Source organism: Myripristis murdjan, chromosome 19, assembly GCF_902150065.1.
Source record: "Myripristis murdjan chromosome 19, fMyrMur1.1, whole genome shotgun sequence".
Lineage (NCBI taxonomy): Eukaryota > Metazoa > Chordata > Actinopteri > Holocentriformes > Holocentridae > Myripristis > Myripristis murdjan.
Window position 1 is genome coordinate 8,034,964 of NC_043998.1, and position 10,088 is coordinate 8,045,051.

At 40.0% G+C, this 10,088-nt stretch overlaps 1 protein-coding gene across 1 annotated transcript in view; it reads left to right on the forward strand.

Annotated features, from left to right (window-relative positions):
* Window positions 1-8,506, forward strand: part of LOC115377429 (rho-related GTP-binding protein RhoN-like) — a 33,269-nt gene extending 24,763 nt beyond the window's left edge. Inside the window, exons 4-5 of the mRNA XM_030077144.1 lie at window positions 3,247-3,381; window positions 7,487-8,506. Coding sequence (XP_029933004.1) covers window positions 3,247-3,381; window positions 7,487-7,741 — 390 coding nt within the window. The 3' untranslated portion in view covers window positions 7,742-8,506. The remainder of the gene's footprint in view (window positions 1-3,246; window positions 3,382-7,486) is intronic.
* Window positions 8,507-10,088: the final 1,582 nt, after the last annotated feature.

The following is a 10,088-nucleotide window of genomic DNA, read 5'->3' on the forward strand; positions in this document are numbered from 1 at the left end:
AAGGTGGTAGCAATCTTGAAAAATGGCTGCCATTTTGAAATTTCTAAGTGGTTACTTGTCAAGTGACCCATGGAGACAGCTCATCCCAATTTTCATGCTAGTATCATAAGAAGACCACTTTATATGCCCTCTCTGTAGTAAAGCTGTGGAGTTTATGCAAATTTATGCAAATTAGCTCATGTTACTAAACAATTTCAAAAAACTTGCAATACATTTTTTATTTGTCTTAAGGTAAGTAATCAACTCAGCAATTTTCATGGTGATACCTAAAGGTTAAAATTTTTACCCTATTCACATGAGAAAAAAAGTTAATAGCCGTTTGAATGGGCTGTATTTTGGTCTTTTTTGAAACTTTGCCCCAGTGGGATTCTTCGGGGCTTTTTTTCCCTCACGCAGGACATGTCGAGGATACAAAATCAATTGAGTTTGTTTCTGTTGCAATTTGTCTGACGTTGACCCCTGATTTGGCTTAAAATTACTGGACTAATACAAGTGTTTGGACGTTTAATATAAGTGCCTCAGTGGTGTATTGTCTTTGTTTCCATTTATCTTTTTTTTTTGGAAGTTATTTTCCATGTGCAAGCTTCCAACCTCAAATATTGCCCTTGAAACAGATAGCACTTACGTCTCCTCTTCGTACTGCAATTTCTGACAGCTGTCCGCCTAACACGCTCATGTATCCTCCTTTCGGAAAAAAACGGCTATTTTTCTCAACACTGCCTCTAAGCTAGAAAAATACCCCTTGACTCTGGATCGCTTTCCTTTTTCCTTTTGTATCCTTCACTCTCCTCAGTCTAATCTCTCCTCAATCACTGCTGTAAATCTCCCATGTTAGACCGGCTGCATCTCTCTTATGCAGCGTTCTCCCGACCAAACACGTTATCCCCCCTCTCTACCCGGCTCTCACCTCCTTCCTCCTCAGCTTTTTGTTGAGTAGTCAGCAACTTTTCCTCAACCCCAAACCTTCCTGCCATCACACCTTCATCTTCTAAACGTCATCCTGTCTGTGTATCTGATTATATGGAGGTATCGGGTTCCTTCTTAATGAAACTGAGAGGATTATGAGAGTCGTGATGTGGCAATCAGTGCACCCTCGAGGCTGCCGAGGAGCCCCGACTTGTACACGCTGGATCTCTGACTGTCACTCACATGAAGGCAGCCAAAGGCCAAAAGCTGCACAGTAACTACTAACACTCTTGTTTTAGGATGATAGGGTGGAATTATAATCTCATGTTTGGCCAGCCGGCGTTGCTGCACACATTTTCCACACAAGCTTACAATCCCAACTTTGTTCTGACATGGGTGTTTGCACTTGGTAATAACTTTAAGCCTAAACTATAATTCACATCTGAAGCATGCATGTGTATGGTGTTAAAATAATTAAAGGGGCTCCTTAAAAGGAAAATGCCACCCTAAACACATTAACAATGGGATTGGTTTATATTGCTTTTCTGCTGCTGTTTGTGTTTGAGAGTGTCATCATTCACTTTTTCCATTGGTAAACTCACCAAGAGCACATAGAGAGCAGCTGCAGCTTCAACGGAGCTTAATGGAAACAAAGTGTGCTCTCCCTCGTCTGTGCTGGGCTACTTCTTGTTTGTGTGTTTGCTGATTTATTTTTAGGGGTTGACATTGAATCCTGGTAGCTTCTGCTTTGTTTTGACGTCTGAAATCTTTCTTTGCCCCCTGTTGAACAGCATTGTAACTCACTTTCGATTAGTTAGTGGGAAGGAGCAACAAAAACACGATATCAAACCATAAAACGGTACCAGAAATTCATTGTGAATTTCCGGTCGGAGGTTTTAATTTGTGTTAATGTGCTTTAGGTTAGGATTCGCAATAGAGTGTAGATGATGAAACTGTTACCACTGCAAATCTGTGTCAGTGAAGTCAAGGAAAACACTAAGACGAGGCTCTCAGCTCTGACAGTTCACATCCTGCTCTTTCTCTAGGACAAAAGTCTAACCGATTCTTACATTAACACGAACTATAAGTCGCCCGTCTCATGGGTCCTTTGTGACTCATCTAAATTGCTGCTATTCACCAGTTGTGTGGCAGAGAGGCCTACTGAAGTCAGCAGCACGCAGTGTTGAACACCACAGCATGCTGGAGCCCGTAACAACAGTGACACAGGCATCTGGGAGAAAGGATCTCTTTGTAATGGAGAACAAATGGAGAAACAGTGCTCAAAGTGGTCGCCTGTGCCATGGTGTGAAGAGATAATGAAAGAAATCTCAGAGAGAACGAGACGGAGCGCGAGAGAGGGAGAGGACTCTTCATAGTTCAAGTCATGTCTGTGGTCCCTAACGAGCACTGTCTTGTCTTCTCCCAGCGTGCACGGTGGCATTTGTTGAGAGCTCATCTTATAGCAAACATATTAAATGGTGATAATCATCCTGGTGCGTCGCTCCATGCAGGCCTTCGTTTGTGTCTCAAAACGTGGCGCGGACTCACAGGTGTGTTGTGCAAACAAAGCAGGAGGTTCTTCAAGTAGATTTCCAGATAAACGCAGGATTCATGTCAAGTTCATAAATTCATAAGTCATTTGCTGTGGGTCTTGCACTTAAGATGTCAAGGTTTTAACATTCTTGTTGTTTCATAACAAATTTACTAAGACATTTTCATATCAATATTTTGAAATTGTCATGTCGCTTATCTTCAGCCTCAAGGTTTAGTATAATAAAAACATGAATCATGTAAAACTTTGACTCCAGGTACCAAAGCAAAACCAATTCAAAATGTCAGTGACAAGGATTTCCCACAAAGGCAACAATTCCATGAGCGCAGGATCAGTATTTTCTTTGAACGAGATTGACAGGGGACTAAGTTAACAGTGCCGGGGTGCAAGTGCAATCAGTCACTGTCACGGTGTAAAACCGAGTAATTGCAGATCCTCTTGAGGAATTCACGATCATTATTGGACTACTCCTAGCCACTTTTAAATGGAAAATGTGTGTTTTTTCATGTGAGATCATAGACACACAAAACCGTTTTATTCCTGTTGAAATAATGGCTGTTTTATTTGAGTGAGTTATATAGTGAATGATCTAAGTAATCGCCATTTTACGCTGATTGCATTTTAACAGAACCCACTCTGTCTTGTTAGTTAAAGATCTCTGATCAGCACTCCTTATTGGAGAGGCTTGATAAATGTAGGCTCTAACCCATGTTATTCTCATCTGTTTTGTCCATATTTGCTGTGTTTGGGTCCTGTGTAACGATGTGCGGTTCTCCATTGATCCACAGTGGCAAGGAGAGACCCAGGAGTTCTGCCCCAACGCCAAAGTGGTGCTGGTGGGCTGCAAGCTGGACATGAGGACAGACCTCAACGTACTGAGGGAGCTTTCCAAACTACGACTCATTCCCGTCACCCATGAACAGGTGAGGAGGGACACTTTAAAGGACAATACCGCTCAATTTTCTGTGTGTTTGCAGTCATTATTGGTGAACATTATTATTTTTTTTTTTTTCCAGCAAGAGAGAGACAGCATTACCAAGTCAGTGATGCAGATTCGCATTATAAAGGCTTGCATTACTCAGTCTGCAGTTGCACCATCACGAATATGTAAAGGTCCCTGTCTGAAACTGTAATATTCACATCCATCATAGCACCTATAGGCAACTATAGAGTTAATGAAATTTAGAAGTTGCAAAGTCATTCTCACTTACGAATAGTAACATCAGTGGGATAGTAATGAAGATGTGATTTTTAAAGAATACCTGTGCCATTGACAGTTAAAGCCCATTTCCCTCTAACTGGCTCTGGATTACATTGATTACATTTGCCCCAGTCATTTCATAATGTATGACAGATTATTTAATATTTATTCGTTTTGTCAGTGAGGGATAATTTACATGAGATGTTGATTTCTTCCTGTAGTTGCCAAGTGAAAATATATCATACACATTAATGCTACATGTGCACAGATATAGACTCAGTGAAAAAATTAAAAACAAACAAACAAACCAACAAACAAACTCCAAAACAGAAACCAAATTAAGGCTTCATGTTTATGCTGCTGGATCATCTCGTTTGGCAGCTATTCATGTCACTGGAATTTGTTTTACAAGTTGTTCAAGAATAAATTAAAGCAAGTGGATACTTCCGTACGTGGGAAAATAGCCCAGATATCTTTAACTGTTCAGTTGTGAAGAAACTGGAAACATGAACAATGCAAAAGAAAGTGCAAACTTTAAAAAAGCTCTAATTATCTTAAGGTGCAACATTTAGTATTTTAATGTCAAATGAATCATTACCACATTAATTTTCAGACATTAGCATAATTACTGCGGACAAAAAAGACCATTTGTTACGACTGTTATTTAATGTCTCGGGGAACACAGGGAGTAACATAGCAAGTTTACCCAAAACCTTTGCAAAAATGGAGTCAAAACAGCAAGAAAAGGCTGCTGAGTGAAACAGTGAATAATATATATTCACACAAAACGATTAACAGAGATAAACCAACTGTAATTGCAGAAATGAAAGCAAATAAGGAGTAAGATAGAGGCTACTATAAAGGTATCATAATTAAAAGAACAATAAAAATAAAAATGCTACACACTGCATCTTTAAAAAATCAAAACAATGGGGCTCTTAACAGTATCTTTCAATGTGTAAAATACTGAAAAATGTGTATTCAGTTAATTTGACATTATGTGGAACATCAGTGACGATAGCTATTAAGCGCTCACGTCTGCGTAATTTGCTGCAGAAGTGATTTGCGTTTGTCAGTAGTAACAATGATGTACGTCAAATTTAATTGTGGCCTCCTTGGCAAACGAGGCCCGTTATTTTGCTCCCTTCTGTGCATAAACAAAACTTTGGAAAATGAGCTCTGAAAGTGGCATTTGCTTCTGATCATAACTTCCCCAAATATGAAAACACAAGAAGCATAAAAGAGCTGGAACTGAGCGGAGAGGGAGACAAACAGTCAGGATGTGCGATAATACAACTGTTTTGTTTATGTCTTGGAGCAATGAACAGTGACGTGCATGAATTTTAATAGCCTATTTTCATGTTAATGTGAATTCCCCCATCATCGCGGCCTTTTGTCAACAAATTAATACTTTTTCATACCTCTCAATAGGAAGAGGTAACACCCATGACTTTGTTGTTAGTAACAGCATCAAAATTGGACCATCGAGATCTCAGATTTGTCTCTGCATGAACAGGTTTGCCTCCCAGTCCACAGAACTCTGCGGTTACACCCAAATTTCCACAAAAATTCAACCTGGACTCCATTTCCTCCTCCTTTTCTATAACATTCCTGTCACTTCTGACCAAAATCCTGCCTCTTCTGTTTAGAGGTATCCATGTCTTTTCTGTAATGAGATATTTCATTTTGCCTATTTGTGTTGTACTGCTTTACATAGCGGCACAGACAGCCACAATCAGCGGGCAAAGAGTAAACAAGGAAATAATACTTCTGTACGTCCTGTGGTTTGATTCCCATGGGTAGCATTTCATGTTAGTTTAGCATAAAGACTTGAAGTCTATGGGAGTCATTAGCCTAGCTCTGTCAAAGTAAAAAAAATAAACCCTACAGCAACTCCAAAGCTGTCTTATTTACACAGTGTATCATGTGGATTTGAAGCACAGGTCTTGGAAAAAAGTGTTGTTTTAGGAGTTAATTGGTGATCTTTCTATACCTTCAGCAGTGCACGGATCACTGCGATAGACTGAAGGATCAATGTGTTCAGCCGTTACAGTTCCACAATCTGATGTCTCTTAAAACAACTCTCGTTTTTTAAAAAAATTCCAAGATGCGTATTTCAGTGGTATCGAACATCTTGTCTTAGTCTGGGTAGGTTGGAAAAGAGTATTTCACTGAAAAACATTGGAATATCCCTTTAAGTAATGACCCAGGTTGAATAAAAGCTTTAAGAGAAAGTGTAATAATTTACGTTCACATATTTTTACTGGTAAAATGATGAAAAAAAAAAAAGAAAACAACCCAATAACAACATGTTTTAGAGCATCCATTTGCGTTACAGGACTGAATGTGAGAGCTTGCAAAACAGATGCAATTCCACAGTGAAGCAGTTTGACCAGCTTTTGATCAGTGAGTTGATTGTTATGATAGAAACGACAGGGAAATGGGCAGCAGGTTGAAAATGTCTAAAGTTTTAAGAGTTGCATGAATTCAAAACCACAGGAAAAAAAAGTTGTGAGCTGTCTCCCATGAGCAACATTCAAAGGGCAGCCTTGCCTCTTAATGCAAATCAAATAGCTGTGATCTGAGACCGGTAAATTCCAGCGGCTCAGCCTGCTAATGTAATCCCCAGGGCAAGTGGACAGTCACAGCCAATGATGAACTCCTACTTCCTGCTGCTGTAATCTATTCAAGGTGAAAATAGAGACTGTTAAGTTATTGGAACATTTCCCTCAGTGCAAAAATAAAGCCTCCCCGGCTACACAGATCCTGCCTTTCATATTTTTCATAAAGGAGAAATAATATTGCTCTATCTGGCTGGTAGATGTTCCTCAATGCAGCATATCTCTCACACTGATGGCTGAACACCTATGCTGTCACAGGGTGTAGGTGTTTCATTGACAGTGAAGCGTCTGACGACACTCTCAAAAAAGGAAGAGCAAAATACGGCGAGATTCTCAGGAGAGATCAAGACACAGAGGGAGACTGAGTAAGAGAGGTGTTATTTAAGCCTCCCATCCTGTGCCTCTTTCTGTAAAAAAAAAAAAAAAAAAAAAAAAAAAAAAAAAAAGGCCCAAAGAGAGATTGGGCTAAAATCAATAGGAATTCTATCGAGGTTCCCTTGTCTTATTACAAGACAGACCCAAGTAGACAGCGTCAGTGTTGTCGGAGGAAAGGTAAGTAAAGCAAAATGAAAGCGCCTTGTTGAAGTTCAACTTAATTGAAGCCGGTGCTCACCGCTGCTGGGAATAAGCTCGGCTTTTACGCTCGAGTTTTACACTCGCACAGATAGGCCTTGAATATTTCATAGCCATGTGGAGGATCTCAGCTTTCTCTATGTCCTTGCTGCAACAGAGATCGTGCTTCCTTCATTGTAGAGTCTTCAGAAAGAAAATACCTGTGTGACCAGGCAGAGAGGTATCGCCTGGTCAACAAAACAAAGACGTTTCACCAAATGTCACATCTTATTATATGTAAGTGCTTTATGAGGACTGAAGATTTACACAGGATTCAAACACCGAGGTTCAACCTAAGGACATTCAAGGCTACAAAAAAACGTCATCTCCACCAAACAGCCTCTCTCTCTCTCTCTCTCTCTCTCTCCCATACACACACTTTCTTCATTTCTCTCAGACTGCTCTAGCAACTCTCAGCACTCTTCCTGAATGGCCTGATCACAAACCATAAACAAAAACAAATTGCAGCATTTGCAGCACAACAGCATTCGCGCTCAAAAATTTTGGAACCCCCCATTTTCAGCTTTGCCGAGCCTTCGCTGTTTATTTGTTCCCTCTGCGGACTGATTGATTCTCTCTCTCTTTTCTCCTCAGGGCACTAATTTGGCGAGGCAGATTGGAGCCGTGGCCTATGCTGAGTGCACCTCCAAGTATTCGGAGAACAGCGTCCGTGATGTATTCCACGTCACCACCTTGGCGTCTGTGTCCCGCGCGCATCGGCCTCAGCTCAAGCGCGCCGGCTCACGACGTGGCCTCAAGCGGGTCTCCCAGCAGCCGCCCCGGACTGAGATTCACGAGCACCCGCCCGCCATTAGAAAGGACCGCGCCAAAAGCTGCGTGCTCATGTAAGGACCAGAGCACAGCTACCCAAGAGCGTGGGCAGGTGGACATATCCCATACTACACATGAACTTAATTTATTTGGTTAATTCTTGTCAAACCTTTGCACTGCATAAAAGGACAATGTGATGAAAACAACAAAGAATGCTATACTGTGGAGTTCTCTGAGGAACCGTTTGTCCATCACTGACAAAGCTCTCATTGTTACTTTTCTTTGTGGGCCCGTTTTCATCAGGGGAAGCCATTGTAGTGGCGACGACTATTTTTCCTAAACCCATTTACTTGAGCAATGGACAAAAAGACCATGGACGCCAATGGGTTGGCTAGCAAATGAGATAGAATGACCGAAAACAACTGAAACTGAATGTGAGGAATGGAGACAGAGGCGGAAAAATAATTTGACATGCACCAGCTATATAAAAAAAAAAAAAAAAAGCTGGTCTTGACCATTATTATGTTGTTTCCTGTTCTGAAATGCTATTCTCTCTCTAAGTGTTTTAAGTAAACGAAGCACAGTAAGATGCACGCAATCTGTTCAGAGTTACTCATAAATGTCAGGGAATTAAATTGTTGTTCCACTTCATATAATGATTTCAAAAGAAAGATTCCTTGTCTGGATAGACAAAAGTTAATGGGCTGAGATGACACTAATTTTCTTAAACCACAAGTGCTTTTAAGATTTAGAATCGAATAATCACTCACCACATAATACTGCAGTGTTGTGAAATTAATCTCGTTCTGATATTCTTGATTGGGAAGTAAAGTCACAGAGGGAGTGACTGTCAAGATGTACATGTGATACTGAAATAAAAGAAACATGCTCTGCTACGTGGTGGAGAGTTTTTAATATATATAACTTATTCATTTGGCTGTGTTTGTCAATGAAAATGTCAATGTATTTAAAGGTAAAACTGCTTTCCTTGAAGAGGGACCTATCTTTGACTCATACTTTTGTCCTGGCAAGAAATTTTCTCATTGTATTTCAGTTCATTGGAGCAGAGTGTACAGTACAGTAGTTCCCAGCTCTGAACATTTTGTCTGAGGAAAATGCTTTTTCCCCTTTGAAAAAGCTCTCTGTTGGGGGAAGATACAACATTTCATTTGAGAAAGACTACCCAGTGTTTCCAAATTGAATCAACAGCACAATCACAGCTAAACACCAGGCGAGTCCAACGAAAAAAGATGGTAAATAGTGACTTTGCCAAGAAAACATGCAAAACCATTAATCAACACCTTGCACAAAGCAGTCCCTCGTGTATAACTTAAAATCCTGACACATAATAAAATGGTAAATGCCAGTCACAAGACAGAGAAGACAAAATGGAAGCAAAAACCAACACAAGCTGCAACATGTGACAGTACAACCCATGAAATCATGAGTGTCCATGATCAACGAGTGAGAAACAAGGTACTAAAATCTGTCCTTTTTTTTTTTAAAGCCAGTGCAATAATTAACACGATCAATTTGGAATTGCTAATTCAGGTGTTAAAGCAATGTGAACGTTATTCAGTTCTTCTTCAAGGTAACTGCAGCCAGCCTGCAGAAAAACAACTGTTTGGTTCAGTGACTGGTGATTCTCAGTTATGGGGCCTGACATGCACAATAGTACTGCTATGTAACGCTATGGCAAGGCATGGCGTCTACTTTGCACTGATGACTCCCTCTGCAAGTATGAGGCCATGGCCATGAGTGTGTGTGCCTACAGAGACCGTAAGTCCAAATGGAATTTTCCCTGCAGCTCTGAGTTGAAACCTACATGGTCTACAACTTTTAATTAAGGTGCAATCCAAAATATTATCACCCACCTTGGCATTCAGTATGGCATGAATTTGAAGTCTAATCTTGAAATTAAATGGTGATTAAAATACTGTTTTTATTTGCGGTTTGATTAACATTTTTTCATTAAACTTAATGCTGTAACTAAACTATTTCAAAATAAGTCTGTGCAGCTGCAAAATTGAAAGGCGGCATCCTGAACGGCAAATACTAATCAACAATTCTCCAACCTGGTTCAACTTTAGACTACTTCATGAGTGCAACAGAAAAGTTGTACGTGGCAGCAAGCAGGAAATGGTTGACTATTTTTTTTTTTCACAATAAATGTAAATCTGTAACAGTAACAGAATTGTTTGTTCCAAGAAGTGAAGAAAGTGTCCTGTGCATAAGATAACAGACATAAAGAATACATTTGAAAAGGTTCATTTTTATGTGGCCTTCCTCTCTCTCACCAGAATAGTTGTATCAATGGCAACATCTTTGTAATTACCTTTTTAGAAAGTGTAATTAGGCTGTAGAAATTTCAAGCTGTGCTCGATGTCACCCCTGCAAAAGTGTTATATTCGTATAATTTAATAAT